The 19,757-nt window shown below is 52.2% G+C and overlaps 1 protein-coding gene across 8 annotated transcripts in view; it reads left to right on the top strand.

Annotated features, from left to right (window-relative positions):
* COL27A1 (collagen type XXVII alpha 1 chain) overlaps window positions 1–19,757 on the top strand; it is a 158,221-nt gene that overhangs the window by 50,926 nt on the left and 87,538 nt on the right. For all 8 annotated transcript variants that reach the window (XM_055271342.2, XM_063636822.1, XM_063636823.1 and 5 more), the window contains 4 exons: window positions 2,966–3,019; window positions 4,274–4,318; window positions 13,798–13,851; window positions 16,230–16,274. In XM_055271342.2, the coding sequence (XP_055127317.1) occupies window positions 2,966–3,019; window positions 4,274–4,318; window positions 13,798–13,851; window positions 16,230–16,274 (198 nt within the window). The remainder of the gene's footprint in view (window positions 1–2,965; window positions 3,020–4,273; window positions 4,319–13,797; window positions 13,852–16,229; window positions 16,275–19,757) is intronic.

Genomic DNA, 19,757 nt, shown 5'->3' with positions numbered 1-19,757 from the left:
CTTCAAGGCCCCCATGGAGCAGACCCTGAGTAGTGATCAGCCTCAGTTGCCTACCTTTACAATTGTCATGATGTCCATTTGTGCCTCCAGCCTGGTTATGTCAAGCTGACTTGACAGCTCAGGAGGGGGCCACCAGGTGGGGACTCCCATGTGGGTTGTGGGAAGACAGAGAAGGTTCTGGGTGGACCGAATGGGGTAAATGGAGTTGGAAAGATTTAGAGCTGATGTGGTGGAATCCTCTCTTTTACATACAAAGAAACTGTGTTCATGGCGGGGACTGGATGGCCCCAGCTTACAGGGCACGCCTAAGGTGGATCTGGGATGAGGACCCAAGTGTTCTGACGCCTGGACTTGCTGCCTCTCAAGGAATGCTCAGGAAGGGGGTCACACGGTCCTCGGTCAGGACAGATCATGTATCCTTTGCTCCTGAGCCAAAGCTATTTATATTTTGGCAGGAGGGAGAGGACAGAACAGTTGCAGTCTCAGCCCTAATCCCTGCAGCCGACTGGTGGCTGTTAGGAGAGCGTGGGGAGGTGGGAGTGGGGGTGGGGAGGTGCATTCCCCAGGAGGTTACTGTGATAGGCAGGGCCTGAGGAGGCTCTTGTCCCAGGATGCTGGGCCTCTCTTCCTTTATTCTGCTGCTCCTATGGGCCGTTCCCCCAGAGGGACCCCCTAAATCCAAGGAGAAAGGTCTTCTCAGTCCAGCCCCTGTCCTGATCTCCTGATCTGCCAGAAGGACAGGGCATGTTAATGACATCTGGGGTTGCTCCACTTGCCTGCCAGGCTGGTGGCATCTCAAAGCCACATAGGAGGAGAGGACTGGTCTGGCCCCAGCACTCCTGTCTCTTACAGGCCACACAGCCCTGGGTGGGCAGCCTGGATGAGCAGTGAGTCACTCAAGCTGCTCTTCCAACCCTGCCAACACCAGCTTCGTATTTCTGAAGTAGGCAGAGGGCAGGCTTTGGAATCGGGATGACAGGCTTTGAGACCTGCCCTGCCATTAGCTAGGTGTGGGACCTTGGGCAAGTCACTGGGCCTCTCGGAGCCAATTATTTTCTCACCTGTAAATCTGGGAGATAGGCCCCATTTGGAATGGCAGTAAATGGCACTCTTTCAGATTATGGATATTAATCATGCTGGGTGCCAACGAGGAGGCTCAGTGGCTTCTTGGCCTTACAGGGAAGGAGAGATGGTTGTGAGCCTCCATTGGTTGCTTGTTTGAGGGGAGGCAGTATGCAGAGTGGTTAGGAGCCCAGGCCCAGGAGTCAGAAGACTTGAATTTGAATACCAGTTCTACCACATTTCAGCTGTGTGGTCCTAGGCAAGTCACTTCACCTCTCTGGGCCTAAATGGTCTTACCTCTACAAGGGGCTGAGTAATAATACTTCCTTGGGGCTGGGCATAGTGGCTCATGCCTGCAATCCCAGCATTTTGGGAGGCCAAGGCGGGTGGATCACCTGAGGCCAGGAGTTCGAGACCAGCCTGGTCAACATGGCGAAACCCCGTCTCTACTAAAGTAAATACAAAAATTAGCCGGGCGTGGTGATGCACACCTGTGATCAGCTATTCAGGAGGCTGAGGCAGGAGAATCGCTTGAACTGGGTAAGCAGAGGTTGCGGTGAGCCGAGATCGCACCACTGCACTCCAGCCTGGATGACAGAGCAAGACTCCGTCTCAAAAAATATATATAAATAAAAAAATAATAAAATATAACACTTCCTCAGGGTGTGGTAAGGATGGAATAAATGCTTTAATATATGCAAAGCACTGACAGCAGGCCTGGCCTATCATTTGTGCTCAATAAACATTAGCTTTCATTAGAGCTATTATTAAATCATTCCACAAAGAGTGGCATGCAGATAGTGGTAGAAGCCCTGGGCGAGGTCACTGCCCTTTAGAAGTTCCCAGGCTAATAAGGACATGAAGCATGAACACAAATAATGAAGATACAAGGGAGAAAGTGGAGAAGGATGCTAGCGAGGTGCAAAAATGGCATTGGGGTTGCGGGGGAGAGATTGCTTCTGGCTTGGGGTATCAGGGATGCTTGCCCAAGGAGAGAGCTCATGAGAGCCGGGCTTTGAAGGATTTGCCTCAGAAGTCATGAGGGATGGGAAGGACATGCCTGGTGGAGGGGACAGAGTGAGGAAAGGCTGGGAGGGAGGAAATGAGACGCATCCTCGGGAAGAGCCCCAGAATGGTGACGAGCCCCAGCTGTGGAGTCGCCTGGACCTAGGTGACCCTTGAGCTGATTAGGAATTCCCGAAGAGAATTCACAGCTCCACCACTGACTAGCCGTGTTGCTTTATCTACAGAGCCTCAGTTTCCTTATCTGTCCAGTGTGGGTGATGACAATCTGGGGGGTCCTTGTGAGAGTCTAATGTGGTAACATGCATGTGCCTGGCACAATGTTGGCACTCCGGGTTTGCAGAGTGTTAGTTATTTAGTTAGTTAATGCAGAGTGTTAGTTATTTAGTTATTTATTTATTTAGTTAGTTAGTTAGTTAATGCCAGCACTCAGGCGGCCAGAGGTGGATGTAAGCCCTATATCCAGGACCTTGAAGGCCTAGGAGGAGCCACGGCAGGAGCCACGGGCACCTGCCAGCATCCCTGGGGGTGGGCAGGGCTTGGTGCCATGCTAGCATCTAACCCAGCCGCAAGCTTCCTTCTGCAGGTCCTGGACCCCTGGCGCGGGGCGGGCCTCCTGCCGGCGAGCACCCGCGCCCTTCCCTGGCGTGAGGGTATGTGCCTTTGGACTACATCGTGGAAGCCAGCACCATGCAGTCCATGGGCATATACACTTGCCTCAAGGCCTATGTCATCGAGGAGCCACCGGAGCTGCCACTGCCACCAGGGAGGAAGAGGAGCAGCCGGGATGTGGGATGGCAGTGGTGGGTGGACTGGGGCAGGTTGGGCCAGCCACACCTCACCGCTTGACCTCTCTGACCCCCCTTCTTCTCTTTCCTAGGGCTACATTGGGCTCCCAGGGCTCTTCGGCCTGCCAGGGTCTGATGGAGAGCGAGTAAGTTTGCTTCTTTGGTTATTCACCATCCACAAGCCACCCCTGCCCAAACAGAGCAGAACCTGCCAGGCACCAGCCTGGGGACGTCAAGGAATTCCTCCTGGAGGAGGTGCACTTGAGTCGAGTAGGAGTCTGATAAGAGGACAGGTCAAGGCAGATGCGTTCCAGGCATAGGGAACAGCATGTGCAAAGTCAGGGATTTACGGTAACTTGGTGAGTTTAACACTCGACACCACCAAAGTGCTGCGTGAGAGGGTGAGAGTGATGGGAGTTGAGGCTGGAGAGGGCCCTGGGGCAATGTCTTAGGTGCCCAGGACTAAGGTTAGAAAAGGAACTCTGTTCTGAGGGTATGCGGAGCCTCTTGAGGACTTGCAACCAATGAACACCAGGCCCACTTTATAGTATAGATCAGGGGTCTGCAAACTGTGGCCCATGGGCCAAATCCAGCCAGTTGTCTGTTTTTGCAAACAGTTTTATTGAGCTCAGCCTTGCTCATTTGGTTACATATTGTCAATGCCGCTTTCTCACTACAATGGCAGAGTTGAGTAGGTGTGACAGAGACCGTATGGCCCACAGAGCCAAAGATACTCACTATCTGCCCCTTTCCAGAAACCACCTGCTGATTCCTCTTTTAGACAGATCAGTTGGTTTACTTGAGTCAAATGTGTTGGTTGGGAGTGGGGACAGCAAGAGCAGGTGGCAGGAGTTCCAGCAGCCATGGGTAGCAGCTGTCTGGGGAAGGTGGTGGGGCTGGTTTGGTGGTGGGCAGTGGGTGCCAAGATTTCCTAAGATACCCTGTCCTTCCAGACCAAGTATCTAAGTCAGAGGAGTCCAAAAGATGGTGTGGGAACTTCTCACAGACCCCTGGCCCAGCCTGGAGGTCCATTAGAAGCCCCTGGGGTGGTGGCCTCAGGATCTTCCTCCCCGCCCCGTCCCAACCTGAGCCCGTGTCTATGGGAACTCACTTGTAACCTCCATAAGCTGGGTATAGAGAACCTTAGGACAGCTGGAGCCTGAGCATTTATGAAGCACCTGCTGAATACAGGAACTGGCATTTCTCTGTCTCTTAGGTCACCACAGACCCTGACCCTGCCATCCGTCTGATGTGCATGTCACTGGGGCCACCACGCAAGTGGCACACATTCCAGGCCCTCTGTGACTTCCTGCCTTGGGTGGCTCTGGGCTGGTTTGGGGCAAGCCTGTATGTCCCTGCTGGCATCCTGCCCTGACCTCTCCCCTGTCTCTCCCCTGCAGGGCCTGCCTGGCGTTCCTGGCAAGAGGGGCAAGATGGGTATGCCGGTAAAGATTTTCCGTGTCTATTACGCAGACTCTAGCGGGGAACCCCACCTCCCACGGCCACGCTGCCCCGGCCACCTGCTGCCTGGCATCTTCTGCTTCTCCCCCTGCTTTGAGTGTGGGGGCCGCATGTGGTGTTGTCTGGCCACAGGACCTGCTGCTGGCACATGGCGTGACTGGGGCCTGGCTGGGGCTGGGGCTTCCGTGGGCTCTGGACCCCTCTCGGGTAGCTCCTCTCTCCCTGTGGGCATCAATGGCTCTCCAGTGCAGTTCTGTGTCTGGGGGGCTTCTGTCTAGGGTATTTGTGTCTGTGGGTCTGCTGTGACCGGGGGACCTTGGCTAGACCAGGTGACTCTGCTCCCATCTCAGGGAACATTCAGTCTCCACATCGTCTTGGTGTCATCTGGCTCTGACCAGTTTGCTCATGCACACACAAAGCCAGAGGGCAATGGGGTTTATGGGCAGTGCCCAGAGCAGTCATGACCCAAAGAGGGGCTCAGCGGTGACCCCCAATTCACCAGCTTTCTCTATGGCTCCCCATCGTGGGGAGGAAACTGTTTTTCCTCTGGTTTGTACATGTGCAGAACATGGAGAAAGAGCCAAGGCACGGAGAGATTAAGTCACTTGCCCAGGGTTGCATGATGAGTAAACAATGCAGCCAGGATTGGAACTCAGTTGGTTTGTTCCCGGGGTCTTTGATCTCAGTGGCCGCTTGAGGCAGCCTCTCAGGGTCCCTAGTTGGCAGTCATATTATAAAAATAGGTTCCTTAGACTCTTTGCCTGGAAGGAAGATCATTCATTCCAATTATTGAGAAGCAGGAAACTGAGGCTCTGAGAGGCAGAGTGAGATATCCAGGGTCCCTCTGCCACTGCCCTTCAGGTTGACCCCTTGACTTGGAACCATGGTCAGCCTGAGTCTGGGCCTCCCATCACTGGTGGTTGGTGAGGAAGGGAGTATGAAGAGGGGGCCTGGAGCATTTGAGAGTGCTCAGAGGGGCCTCTCTGCGGTTCTGCCACTGATGGGCATGTTAGCTGTTGGAGCCTTTAACCTGGGCCCTCTGAGGGCCAAAGAGGAAAAACAAAGAAAAGAAAGAAACAGATCCTGGCCTCAAAGAGTTGACAGAGGAGGTCTCTCCACCCCCAACCTAGACCCCTCTGTGGCCCGAACAGGCAGCCTTCTCTAAGGTCCAACCCCTGATACCTAGACCTGGGCAAGGAGCAGCACCTGATGCTCTCAGCTTCAGGGCAAGGACCTGGAGTCTGAGAGGGCTGGGCTGGCACATGGGGTTGTCCCTCAAGCCAGCGTGACCTCAGGCAAGGAGATTCATTTATCCAGTGATTATCTGTTCATCCCGTGAATATCTGTTGAATGCCTACTATGGGCCAAGCACTTTGCTTTGTTCGGGCAGAGCAGTGGATAAGACAAAGTTCCCACTCTCTTGGGGCAGACAGACAGATACCCAATCACTGGATGGGGAAATGGAAGAATGAACAATTAAATGAAGGTTAAGTAGTGATGAATCTAAGAGAGAGTAGCATAGGGAGACAGGGAGTACTTGAGGGTCGGGATCTTGGATAAGTTAGTCCAGAAAGTCTCCCTCCCTTTATGAAGAATCTCAATGAGGTAAGCGTGGAAGCTGTGTGCCTTTCCAGGCAAAGGCCCTGCGGAAGGAGCAGGCTTGGTTCAAATTTTCTGAACCACAGTTTTCTCTTCTGAGAAATGGGGACAATAGTATGGCTCATAAGATCATTGTGCTTATCACATAGTAAGTGCTCAATAAATAGAGCAGCCTGGAACAAGGTTTCCTGGATGGCTGAGGGGATCTCTGTATTGTGTGACACTGAGCCAATGACTTCACCTTTGCTGGGTCTGGTTTCCCATGGTTTAAGTTGCAGAGAGGGAGGATTTGACTTGCTTAGGTGATCTCAGCTGGGCCCTGCCCCAACACTCAGGCCAGCCTCCAGGGCCACCTTTGGGGGATTTGTTCAGACGCATCCTGGGAGCCTTACCAAGGGCCAGGCGTTGTTGCTTTACAGATGAGCTGGTTTCTCAGAGAGGTAAATGATTAGGTCAAGGTCACATGGCTGCTCAGTATCAGAGTTGGATTAGAACACAGCCAGAGCTTTCAACTCCAGTGCCAGAGTGTAGCTGTTTAGAGCTTTGGGTCTGGAGTCTCCTGAACATGGAAGAGGCAAGACCCACAAATGCCTGGGCATGTCATGGCCTCTTCTCCAACCGGACACAACAAGGAATGTCAGCAGGGCCATGCCTCAGTTTCCCCCTTCTACCCCATCCTCTGCATCCTCTTCATCTCCCCTCCCGGCAGCCCCTTCATCCACCTTCTCCCTGCCGTGTACCTGTGTTCTTCTTGGAGCACAAAGTCACCCTGTTCATGGCCTGGCTGAGAAGGCAGTCCCAGGTTTGAGCTCCCATTATCCTGCCTGTGTGAGATAAGGCCACTCATTCATTCCTCATTCAACCAAAGATTATTGGTTGAATATATTACTCTACGCCAGGCGCTAAGGATAACACTGTAGCCAAAACAGACAAAAATCTCTGTTGTCATGAAGCTCAAATTTTAAGGGTAGAGACAATCAATAAACAGGATGAATAACCAGAAGAGGGCATGGTTGCCACCCTAAGTCCCCTGCAAGTGAAAGGAAGCAATGTGTATTGAGGCCCTTGGTGTGCATAGTATTTGAACCACATGCGATTCTCTCAGTGAACCTTTGAGGCGAGATTGATTATCCCCATTTTCCAGATGAGAAAACTGAGGCTTAGACTGTCAAAGCCATTTGTCCATAGACCCTCTGAGCCCTTGCCAGACTGAGAACTTCTGTCTGCTTCCTTGCTTCTTGCCTTTAACTTTCTAAGACTAGGCTCTGACCTCCATGACAGGCGTGTTGTTCCCTGGCACCGGGGTGTCAGATGTGGGTGGAGGGAAACACTTTTTCAGCCCTAGGCCCGTGCAATACCTTTGAGAGCCACGAAAATACCCTCGACTCTGTTCCAGCCACCATGGCCAGCAAATCGGCGAGATCTGCATCAGATATGATTTAATGTGTACGTAATGGGACTTCACTTCGGCTGAGTCCCTACAGCTTTGTCTCTGTCTCCGCTGGGCCTCTGAGTCTGCCATGTCTCTCAGCCTAAAGACCCTGGACAGTCTTTAGGGCCATCCCTCTGTTGCTGCTGCTCCCAGCCCCTTGATCTGTCTGGTGGGGTTGGGGGCTCCTGTCATGAATGGTTTTTCCTCCTTATCCAAGCTTTAGGCCAGGCAATTTCTAGGCACTTATTAAGAAAAGGAAGTGACAGGGGAATGAGCTGAATTCCTTCATGCCAGATTGCAGCTGGCGTCATTTCTGGCAGGGCTGGTGATGATTTTGCTGTAGTCAGTCTTTCCCCAGCAGGCAAAACCTCGGGCCCATGCATGCAGCCTCCTCAGTATCCAATTTGGAAGGGTGATGTGTGAGAGTCTTTTACTAATGGGAGCTGAGGAAGAGACAGTGGAGGTCAAAGCACATCAGAGCTATAGGAACCTTAGTGATGGCCTGGCCCAAACTCTTTTTCAGACAGATAAGCAGACATAGCCCAGGGAGGGCAAGATACTTGCCTAAGATCTCACAGCAAGTTGTTGGCAAAGTCAAGACTTGAACCCAGAATACTTGCTTTCCAGGACAGGGTACTCACCATATGACTCCCTCTTCTCTCTGCTCCCATCTTCAACCTCCAGAGGAAAGCTTGGTCCACAGCTCTCATCCCTCCTCATACCTCCTGCTAAGAGAATGTGTTGTGGTTTTCTGGGGAGGGGTCCAGATAGAAAATGTTACCAACTTGGCTGGAGCTGAATGGGTTTCTCCTGGCCTGTCCTGGCTTGTTGGGCATGGCTCAGTATCACTCACAGTGAGAGACTGAGTCATGTTTCCCAGCCAAGGGTCTCTACAAACGGGCTAGGAAGATGCTGCAGTGAGTCCTCCTACCTGTCTTCTCCAAATGTACTTTCAAGCCTGCTGGGATGGCCCTGCAAGGCGGGCCACCATGCACAGCTTTTCCACGGCCCCTGGCCAGGCCTGCCAAGGCTGGCCTCATGCAGTGAGTCCAGAGGGAAGACCCTAAAGCTTAGAGCTGGAAGGGCCCAGCCCTGGCACTGACTCCCTGGGGTGTGGCTCAGGGATGATGGGGCCCTGCCCAAGGCCACGCAGTCCTCTGGGAGGAGGCAGGGCTTCTAACACGGTGCATTTGGGCTTCAAGTTCATGGCTCTTTCCAGTTCTCAGATTACAGGCAGCAAGCAGCCAAGTAACAGAGAATTCTTATTTCCAAGTAGGGAAATTGAGGCCAAAGCAGATTAAGGTTCTTAGCTGAGGTGATGCTGTGAGCTGGGGGTGTGGTCTGCAGTGACCCAGATGTGAGCCAGAGCTGACCCAGGCTTTTGGTGCTCCTGGAACCCTGGAGAGAACTCTGCCTTCCAATTTTCTCCTTGTCCCCTGAGGTGACTTTTCTTGAGTAGATTTCCTAGTGGATTTCAGGAGGGCAGAGTAAAAACATGTTTAGACCATGAGAGAAAGGTGCTGGGAAACCTCAGGGGTCTTTCCATGTCAGCACGCTTGGAGCCTGCACACCTAGAAAAGAATATGGCTGCTTCGAGTGCAGTAGGAAGGATGCAGGTTAGACTTAAGCAGGAACTTCCAGGCCTTGGAGAATATCCACCTGGTAAGAAGTTCTCCAAGATCCTTTTGCGGGCTCCTCCTAGAGGTTATTAAATATTCCCACTCTTGATATAAACCCTAACTAGTGTAGTGATGGCACATTAGAGTTGACCAGGGGCTGGATTAGAAACATCTCACCGTTTCTTCAGCCCAGCCCTGCCAGGTAAGTGGGACAGTGCTGACTGTTTTGCAGGCCAGGGACCTGAGCCTTAGAAGCATGAGTGGGACTTTGGATTCTAGATGTTCCTTGCCTCCCTGCCCCTGTATCCCACCCCCTGGAGCAGACAGTTGGGCTGGACACTTCCTGGAGGCAGAAGAGTGGAGGAGATGGCCTTCTGAGTTCTCCCTAGCATCCTGCTTTGGATGTGGTGGCGAGGACCGTCCCTGTCCTCAGCTGTATTCCTCTGAGTTGTTGTGGCCAAGAGAGAATGCAGAGTCTCACTCCTGAGCCTTGTTCTATGTCCTGTTGGGCCTTGTTCTGCTCCAAGCACGAAGTGTTCAGTTCTCTAGAGGGGCCCGACCTGGGAAAGTAGAGAAACCACGTGGCTGGGGCCCCGGCAGGGAGCCGAGCTCATTCCTTGGGCCTGGAGCCAGCGTGCTGCAGCCAGGAGCTCGGGCATGTGGAGGAAGGTCCCTGCTGCTGGCCAGGCTGGGCATGCATGCCATGTGGTCGCCTTACACATGCGGGCATGGCCAGAGAGAGGGAAGCAGATGGGGTTGAAGTGGGGGCTATACATCCAGCTCAGCAGCCGCCACTATAAGACCCAGGGAGCTCTGGGGTGACTGCTGGAAATGGCTCTGCCACTTAGTAGTGGAGAGATGAGGCAAGGTAGTGGGTGAGGGAGTCTTGGGTGTGTTCTGGGCTGCAGTCTCCCCATTGGTGTAATGAGGTGGTGAACATCAAGAACGTCTCGGGTCCTTTCATCCTTAGACCGTCCGTGATTGTTCCAATCAAAGATTTGTTCCAGCACTTTTAAAGCTCTTTTTTCCAGCCACTGTGCTCTTAGTTACAAATCCTAGATTCCTGGAGGTCATCTGCTTGACCCCTCCATTGGAAGGGAGATTGAAGATGGAGACAGGGGGTGACTCCCGGAGGCCCTCAGCATGTCCAAGCAGAACCAGTCCTTAGCATCAATCATGCCATTCCTCTTTGCACATTAGCTCAGGGCTCTAATGAGCCCTTTGAGAGCCTGTAGGCTGGTTCCAGTCCATCTGTTCATTCAGTGTCCAGTCGTAGCTAAGAGAACAGGTTCTGGAGTCACACTGCCTGGGTTCGAATCTCATCTCTGGTATGCCAGGGCTGTGTGACTTTGGAAACATTTCCTAACCTCTCGGAATCACAGTTTCCTCATCTCAAAAATGCTGCCAATAATAGGACCTGTTGGGTGGTCACGCTGTTGGGGTTTACTGTTGCTATGATTGTTTCATCCACCATCATCGCCCTCTGGTTAGACTCAGGCTGCATTTTGTCTGCAGAGGTTACTCCCCTCCAGAAATTGACTCAAAATTCTGGTGACCGTCTCTTCCTTGCTTATACCTCAGAGACATTCCCTCACATGGCTGAGGCCTCCCATGTGGCAGTGAGGCATCCTCACTGAGGCACCCTCCACGCGGCATCTCAGCTCATCCTCACTGTTAGGCAACAGGGGTACCTTAACGGCTCTGGTTCCGGGTTCTTCTTCCTCCTCGATACAGGCCCGCCAAAGGAGGACCAATCAGAAAGAAACACCTCCCGCCTTTCCCCAAGCCCCGCCTCTAACCCCAATCACGTACGTCCACGTAGCCCCCAGCAATATAAAAACTGGCGCGCAGGCAGCCTTTCTCTCTCTCTCTCTCCTTCTTCTTCCTTCCCTGCGTGTGGTGCCCGATACCTCCAATAAAGCTCTCTTGACCGCAACTGGTGTAGTCTGATCCTTGCCCGGCCCCTTTCATTGGTGCCGAGTCACGGCACCAATGAAAGAGGCCGGGCGGAGACCAAACTACACCGGTCACGGTCAAGAGATCTTTATTGGAGGTATCGAGCGGCACCACGCAAGGAGAAGGAAGAGAGAAGAGAGAGGGCTGCTGGTGTGCTGGGTTTTATATCCCTTGGGCCTACGTGGATTGGGCTAGGGGCGGGCCCAAGGGAAGGCGGGATATGCTTCTTTCTGATTGGCCCTCCTTTGGCGCATTCAGACGTGCCGGGTCAAGGAGGGGAGAAGAACCCGGAACCGGCCCCATCTTAAGGTACGGCGCCATTTTAAGGTACCCCATGTTACCTAACACTCACAGCACTCCCTTTTGGATGGCAAAGAAAACTGAGGCCCCAAGAGGCCCGTGGGTGGTGCAGTCAGGACTGTCATGGGGCAGGCTGGCCCAGCAGCTGGGCCTGAGAGGAGTCTTTGAGCTAGCCTGGAATGGCCTCTGAATGCAGACCCATGAGTCTGAGACCTGCCTGGTGGCTGCTGTATGTGAATATATTCGGCATCACAGGGTCCTAAAGGGTCCTTAGAGATCACACACCCCCAACCTGACCAGGACAGAGGGTCAAGTGTGGGGGCCTGCCCAAGGTCAGACAGCCAGCCTGGAGAAGAGCCAGGGCTCATCTGCAGGCCATCTCCATATGCTGGACTTGGAGAACAGGGCAGGACTATAAGTTCTGTCCCTTGTAGGCCATGTGGAGTCAGCCAGGTGCCCAGCCATACATCGCCCTTGTCTCAAGGAGTTGCTTTCCTCTCCTACCAGGTCCTTCTACCCCAAAGTTCAGAGGCCAGAGGTGGGAACTCAGTGCCCTCAGAAGGTGCCCCCGGCTGGGCGCCATGGCTCACACCTATAATCCCAACACTTTGGGAGGCCAAGACAGGCAGATAACTTGAGCCCAGGAGTTCGAGACCAGCTTGGGCAACATGGAGAAACCCCATCTTTACCAAAAATACAAAAATTAACCAGGCGTAGCGGTGCACGTCTGTAGTCCCAGCTACTTGGGAGGCTGAGGCGGCAGGATCACTAGGAGGCAGAGGTTGCAGTGAGCAGTGATCACGCCACTGCACTTCAGCCTGGATGACAGAGTGAGACCCTGTATCATGAAAAAAAAAGAAGGCTCCCCTGGCCACAGCCCACCTGGCTGATTCTTGTCCCAGGAGGTGAGACGATATACCTTCAGCATGACCAAGAAGAGCTAGTTTAGGTGAGACCGGAATTTGCCAGGGGAGACCCTAAAGATGTGGGAGAGGAAGCTTGGGTAAGGTCAGATATGCCCCCACAAAGACATGATCTGGACGGGGACACACACACACACACACACACACACACACACACACACACACACACTCTCCCCTGCCATACTCCTCTGCCACCCTCTGCAACCAGTTGGACACGCATTTGAGCAGCTTCTGCATACCAGGCTTTGCCCGTGCGTAGCTCATATGAACATGCCAAACTCCAGAGGTGGACCTGGGCTCTGCTTGCTTTATGACCTTGGCCATGTGATGTTGCCTAACTGAGTCTCAATTTTCCCGTCTGTGAAATGGGACCAATAACTTTTCCCTCAAAGATAGATATCAAACGCAAATGAAGTCTTGCATGCAAAGTGACTAGCTTGGTCTGAATTTCATTATTGTCTTCTCATTTCCTCCTTTTGGTGTCTGAATGAAGCCACACCTTCTGTGGGGTGAATGTCAATCCAAGAGGACTTCCTGGCAGGGGAGAGATTTAAAGGGAGTAGGGCTGCGGGGCAGGGCCAGGCTAAACACCTGGTTACACACACACATTTCAAGGTGTCTTTACCTAACCAGTAGAGACTTTGGTTTGGGTTTTGTTTATAGGTTTGGTCTTTTGGGTTTAGTGTACTCACTGGACTTCTCCAGTAGTATTACAAACCAAAAACAGGATGATCCTCCGTGAGGAATGTTTACCATTTGAATCATAGCTCCAGCATTCACTTGGTCAGGAAAACATGTGCTTTTTTTTTTTTTTTTTTTTTTTTTTTAATTACATTTCCCTGGAAAAACAATGATTTGAATTCAAGGAGGGGAGGAGAACAGGTTTCCCTCAACTCCAAGCTTGAGGACTTTCTTTTCCTTTTGAAGTAGGAATGGAGTTCTGTCCCCGGCCCCCGAAGGCGTCCTTACAGCTGATATTTTTCCAGCTGCCTATCTCCCCAGAGCGTGGAGCGGCCTCCAGAGTGGGGTCAGGGAGGGGGCGAGAGGGCCAGACCTGCCTGGGCCAGGCAGCTCAACATCTCTCTGAGCTGCTGAAACGCCTATGGAGGCTGTGCTCATGTTCACTGGTGGTGTGACTTAACTCTTTCACAGCCTCATTTCCTTTATCTGTCAAATGGGGATCATGATTTCACTGGGTGGCTTTTGAAGAATGTGCCACAATCAGAGAAGGTCTGAGCTGGGAAATGCAACAGAGGTCTTCCCCTCCTTGACCGGTGGGGAAACAGAGGCTCTTAAAACTGGCATAGATCCAGCTTCCTGCCCCTAGTCTGTGTGATTCCCATTCCATCAGAGCCAGATCTCTGAATAGGGGATTGGCATTTTCATGCTGGGGAGCTGGGTACCATTTTCTTTTGAGAGATTGAGTAGAAAATAAAAGGAGCCCTGAGAAATTCTTTACGTGCAGGTGCTTGTCGATGGTAGGGGTGACCTCAGGACCCCACTGTCTGCCCATGACCAAGGAGTGAGACTGCTTGGACATTGTCCTTGTGTCCCCCCGGGGGGTCTGGATCAAAGCCCACCCTGAAGGTGAAAACACTAACCTACAGATGTTTGTTCTCTCTCATGCCCTCCAGGGGTTTCCTGGAGTCTTTGGGGAAAGAGGCCCTCCCGGACTGGATGGAAACCCTGTAAGTATTTCAGGTCTTTGGGTACAGGAGCGAGATTCTGAGTGAACACATAGCAGATTTTAGGAGCCCATGCTTTAGGGTCAGACAGACCTGGGTCAAATCCCAGCCCTGTGAACTACCTGCTGGGCACCCTTGGACAAATTACATGATGTCTCTAAATGCTAGGCTCCTGTCTACTGTGGCTGCACTGTCGCCCCCCTGAAAGAGTCCCCAGCCCACTGAGCCCCTGTGTCCAAAGCTCCAGGCTGCACCCCATTTCCAGGACTTCAGAAGGTTCATGGGTCACTCCCCACTGGAGAGGCCCCGGCTGCTGCCATCTTACAAAGCATCAGAAATGTTTATGGGCCGACAGAGGCATGGGGAAGCAAACGGTCTGCAGGCCGTGTTTGGAGAAAAGGAAGAGCTGAGTTCCAAAGGAATCTCCCACCACAGGCATGTTTATAGAGTTTGTAAATAATTAGAGGCCCAGGCTGTGTTCCACGAGGAGCCAGGTCAGCCTGCCCTGGGGAGCCGAGTCTGTCTTTCCCTTCCCGGCTCCAGGCCCTGGTGGGAGAAGGTGTTCATGCCCCCCGCCCCCCCCATCTCCCCCGGGGCCGCCTGCCTGAGCAGCTGTGCCAGCTGTGCCCTCTGCAGTGGTGGCTGCTGCATTCATAACCGGCACCCGATTAGGCGCTGATTCAGTTCCACAAATGCTCCCTGAGCCTGACCCAGCCAGGGTTCCTTGGGGATTATAGCCTTGACCTCAGAGCCCTACGGACCTGGGTTTGAATTTTGTTGTACCACCTGTCAGGTGTGTGAGCTTGGAAAAGTCCATTCACCCCCCTGAATCTCAGTTTCCTTGTCTGCAAATTGCGGGGATCAGAATTCCAGCCTGAGGCCGGGCGCAGTGGCTCACATCTGTAATCCCAGCACTTTGAGAGGCTGAGGCGGCTAAATCATTTGAGGCCAGGAGTTCAAGACCACCCTGGCCAACATGGCAAAACCCCGTCTCTACTAAAAATACAAAAAATTAGCTGGGCATGGTGGCAGGCACCTGTAATCCCAGCTATGTGGGAGGCTGAGAGGGGAGAATTGCTTGAACCCGAGAGGTGGGGGTTGCAGTGAGCCAAGATCACGCCACTACACTCCAGCCTGGGCAAGAGAGTGAGACTCTGTCTCAAAAAAAAAAAAAAAGGCCGTTGTGAGAATGAAAGGAGGGCAGCCAAGGTGTTGCCTCATCACACGGGTTCAGTGGGTGAGGCTGTGTAAAATACTGGGCAATCCGGGGTACAGTCCTGCCCTTGAGGAGTTCATGGGCCACTGCCCCCCTCTGTCACACAACAGGCAGTGGGATGGGTGGGATCAGAGAGGTCCCAGGTGCCTCTTTGGAGAAGGGAACAGGGAAGTAACATTTGCACTGGGATGAGGAGATAGGTGGAGAGACATTGCAGTGGAAGAAGGGGCACCAGCAAAGGGATGGGGTGGGGGGAAACCAGAGCCTCTCCCTCAATACAGCACTTGTTAGATTAACTGTTAGCGATATGCAGTATCATTCTGCAAGTTTCCTTGGGGAGCATCAGGGATATCTTTATGCTCTGGCATAGAGGAACAGAAAAGACCTGATGTCCATTTCTTCCTCTCATTTGAAGCAAAGGCTGTTGCTTACTTCTCATTGCTAATCACAATGTCTAGAGCCCTGGAGTTTTATTCTCACTTTTCCATTTTGAGCTTGACTCAAACCCTTCCACCTGTCATTTCTCATGTGGGCCATGGAAGATTCATGTTTTAGATGAGGAAACTGAGGTGTAGGGGGATGAATCACACACACAGCCTCGTCTCCCGACTCCCAGGCTAGAACTCTTTCCAGTCTCTGGGAAGCCCTGGAAGAAGGAAATGTGAGGGTCTGGGGTGCTGGGGAGGATTCTCCAAGGGCCAAGCACCTCCCGGCTGAGAAAGGGAAGGAGGCCAGCCGAGAGGCTCTCACCTTGGAGTCCTCATGGCTTTGTCATTTCCTTGCACCTGGCCTTGGGTGAATCACTTAACCTCTGGAGCTTCAGTTTTCCTGTCTATAAAATGAGCGTGAAATGTCAAGCACCATGCACATCTGTATGACCTTGATCGCGATTCCGCTCATTCCTTTATGCTTCCAATGGGAAGATACTGGATTTGGAAGTCTGACCTCCCCATTTGACAGATGTGGAAAGCTGATGGCAGAGAGGGGATGGCTGTGGTCCAAACTCCAGGCATGGCTCAGGAAAGTCCCTGGAGCCTGTGGTCAGGAATAAGGAGTGTTCAGCTCTGAAAGACCCCACCAGGTGCCTGTGTGGAGGATGACATGGAGGGAGGGGCCCTGGAGGGAAATGGGACAAGTAACCACCTTGGTCTCTTTCTATCTGCAGGGAGAACTGGGCCTGCCAGGCCCCCCTGGAGTCCCCGGCCTCATTGTAAGTACACCGATGCCTGGGGCAGCAGGTGGGTGTTGAGGAGACTCAGGGTGGAGCCAGCATGTGGGGAGGCAGGAGCAGGCCCTGCAGGGGAGGTTGAAAAGACCCTTTTCTCATCAAACCCCCGGAGGGGCTGGGGGGCCAGGAGAGACCAACCTGGGTGGGGAAGGTGGGTAGGGGAGGGCAGGCGGGCTGAGGGAGGAGAGCCCTGCTGTGTGGCCTCAGGTGGATCACCTACCTTCTCTGAGCCTGTTTCCTTATTAGTTAAATGAGATGGGCACTTGGAACACAAGATTGCCAAAGCACTTTCACACCTGCTGCGTGCATGGCCATTGCTCTGCAAGGAGGTGTGGGCAAGTGGTGATGGCATGCTTATTTGACAGGTGAGGTGTTCCAGGTCCAGAGGGAAGAGGTAGCCGTCAGGGTGGTCTTTTGCACTCTTTTCCTCCAAGCAGACTTTGGAGCGAGACCACCTAGGTTCAAGTCACAGGCCCACCACATCCTGGCTGTGTGACCTTGGCCAAGCCACTTACCCTCTCTGGGCCTAGTTTCCTCATCTGTGAAATAGAGGTGATAGCAGAATCATCCTGGAGTGGCCATGAGGATTAAAGGAGGCATCACATGTGTAGTCCTTGGCACAGGATTGGGCACCCAGTAAGTGCTAGTGGAAAATATTGTTATAATAATTCTTGGTATTACCTCCTGAAATGCCCAGGGCTGAGAGAGGCCTATACACGCGGAGGTGGGAGGCAATCTGACCTGACTCCATCCAGGTGGTGTAGGCCTCGAGGAGTGGTTCTAGCCAAAGCCAGGGCTCCTGCTGCGCTTTCAGTGGAATGAGTGTTAACCTTGGGCCCAGCCCCGGGGGCCAATGAGAGGTCAGAGCCTGGGAAATGATACTCCAAGTGTCCCCATAGTCTGTTGCCCCCTCTGCCCTGTCCATTGGGTCATTCCTCATGGGGTTTGATTCTGGGGGCCCGTGGAGGAACACAAGTTAACTATCTGCTAGCTTGACAAATGAGCTTCCAGCTTTACCACTCCAGCAACTGTACTGAGAAATTCTGCTCAGAGGGAGGCTGGAGGAGGCCCCTGAGGGAGGCGGGGGACCCCATCACTCAGGGAAGGCCAGTCCTGGGAAGAAGGCCCAGATGTCCCCGTGGCCATCTGTGCCTGCTCAGGTGAGTGGGAGCAGAACCTGGGTGGGGTGGGCAGAAGGTGAGAGCCCTCTGTGTCTGAATCCTGGCTTTGCTACCTCCTGACTGAACATCACCTTGACCTCTCTTCCCTGAGCCTCAGGGATCCCCTCTGTGAAATGGGATCATTGTATCCACTCTTATTAGGAGCACAGAAACACACAGTCCATTCCAGTCCAATGGCTAAGAGAACAGTTTCTGGAACCAGACCGCCTAGGTTCAAATCCTAGCTCTACCACTCATGTAATCACAATCCTGAGCAAAATTTTTAACCGCCCTATGCCTCAGTTTCTTCACCTGTAAAATGGGAACAATACTGGTACCTAACTTAGAGGATTGTTGTGAGTGAGGATGTAGATAAATTAATATGTGAAGTGCCTAGTATATAGTAAGCACTCAAGAAATACTAGTTATGATAATAATAGCTATTGTTGGTGTTATATTACACACACATGTGGTATTTTACACCTCGTAGCAGCTATCCGGGTTACTGAATTGACAAAAATTTCACAGTCACATTAGAACTTGGTGGGAGAGAGTGCTGCAACTGATGAGTGATGTCTGCCTTGGCTGGGGTTGAGGAAGTGTCAACACATGAGTCATAAATTTGTCATCCCTGATGTCCATTCGGTAGGACTTTGCTGAGCACCTTCTTTGGCACAAGGCATTGACCTAAATGCTTTGGAAAAAGAAATATCTGCCATGGGAATTCGAGAACTCTCTAGAAGTCTTCTAATCTGACCCTCTCTAAGCCCAACAGGAATCCCTTCTGGAGCATCTTGGTCATATGGTGATTAAACTCCAAATTGAACACCTCCAGTGTAAAAAGTCCCTCCCTCTCTGGGAGCCTAGTCCATTCTACAGAGCTCTCATTGTTCAGAGTTTTCCTGTGGATGGAGCCCGAGTGGTCCTCACTGTCCCTGAGTGAGGCTGTTTGAGGTGTAAAATGCTCTTTGTCTGTGCTTCCCAGGGCTCCTTCTTCAGGCTAAACAATTCCAGTCCCAAAGCCTTTCTGAAGGGATGTTTACATATCCTGTCTGTCATCCTTGGCACATGTTCCTATTTGTCATCATCCCAGCGTTCACTAGGCTGGGTCCTGAGAGGAGCAAGAATATTGCTTAGTGGAATAAACCCAGATTCTGGGGTTTTGGACTATAGCATTGTAGCCTTCCTGGTTCTTTTTTTTTTTTTGAGACAGGGTCTCACTGTGTCTCCCAGGCACAATTCAGTGGTGCAGTCTTGGCTCACTGCAGCCTCTGCCTCTTGGGCTCAAGTGATCCTCCCACCTCAGCCTCCCAAGTAGATGGGACAACAGGTGTGTACCATGAGGCCCAGCTAATTTTAGCATTTTCTTTTTGTAGAGACAGGATTTCGCCACATTGCCCAGGCTGGTCTCCAACTCCTGGGCTCAAGCGATCTGCCCGCCTCGACCTCCCAAAGTGCTGAGACCTCCTGGTTCTTTACAAAGCTCATTCTTACCTGAGCTCTCTGCTGCACTCCACTGTTAGGGCTGCCAGATAAAATATGACACCTAGTTAAATTTGAATGTCAGATGCAATATTTAGAACACATTTATACTAAAATGTCACTCATTGTTTATCTGACATTCAAATGTAACTGAGCATCCTGTCTTTTTAATTGTCCAGTCTGGCAACGCTATTTGCAGTGTCTCTTAGGAGAAACCCTTTCGGCAAATGGGAAAACTGAGGCCCTTGGTCAAGGTCACATACCTGGCAGGTGAGGATGGAGGCCATGAATCTCAAGTCCTAATCCAGGGCACTCCTCTTTTTGCTTCTGAGCAGCCTGCGCTGGGGGCAGAGCCCTGGGCCTTTCTGCATTTCATGGCACCCCCTTTTCCCAGAGCTGATTTGTTCTGCCTTGTGGTTCCTTCATGCTGTGTGTTTTTTTGGCCACTTTCAGCCTGCTTCCTTAGTTTTTAGATTCTTTTCACTGCCAAGATGAAGTGTCCTCTCTCCTGTGACTGTGGGGTCACAGGGCTGGGCCTGAGCCCATCAAATCACCTCTGCTCCCTGAGCAAATGCCTCCTTCCACCTTGATTTTTGGGAACAGCAGCTTCTGTGCCTGGGGAAAAAAACTGTCTCCCCAAAGAGCTGGAAAGGAAAGGAATTTTCTAACCAGAAGTTAAAGAGGAAGAGGGATTGTGAGTCACCTACGGTTTTCCAGAGGATGTGGGTTTTTAGCTGAGCAAATGGGAATTCCATGTATTGATAATCATTTTAGTGGAAATTCAAATTTATTCAATGCCTCTGTCTAGTCAGTTGAAGCAATT

This window comes from Symphalangus syndactylus, chromosome 3 (assembly GCF_028878055.3).
Source record: "Symphalangus syndactylus isolate Jambi chromosome 3, NHGRI_mSymSyn1-v2.1_pri, whole genome shotgun sequence".
Lineage (NCBI taxonomy): Eukaryota > Metazoa > Chordata > Mammalia > Primates > Hylobatidae > Symphalangus > Symphalangus syndactylus.
Note: the sequence above shows the minus strand (reverse complement) of the source record. Positions and strands in the feature narration are given on the sequence as shown.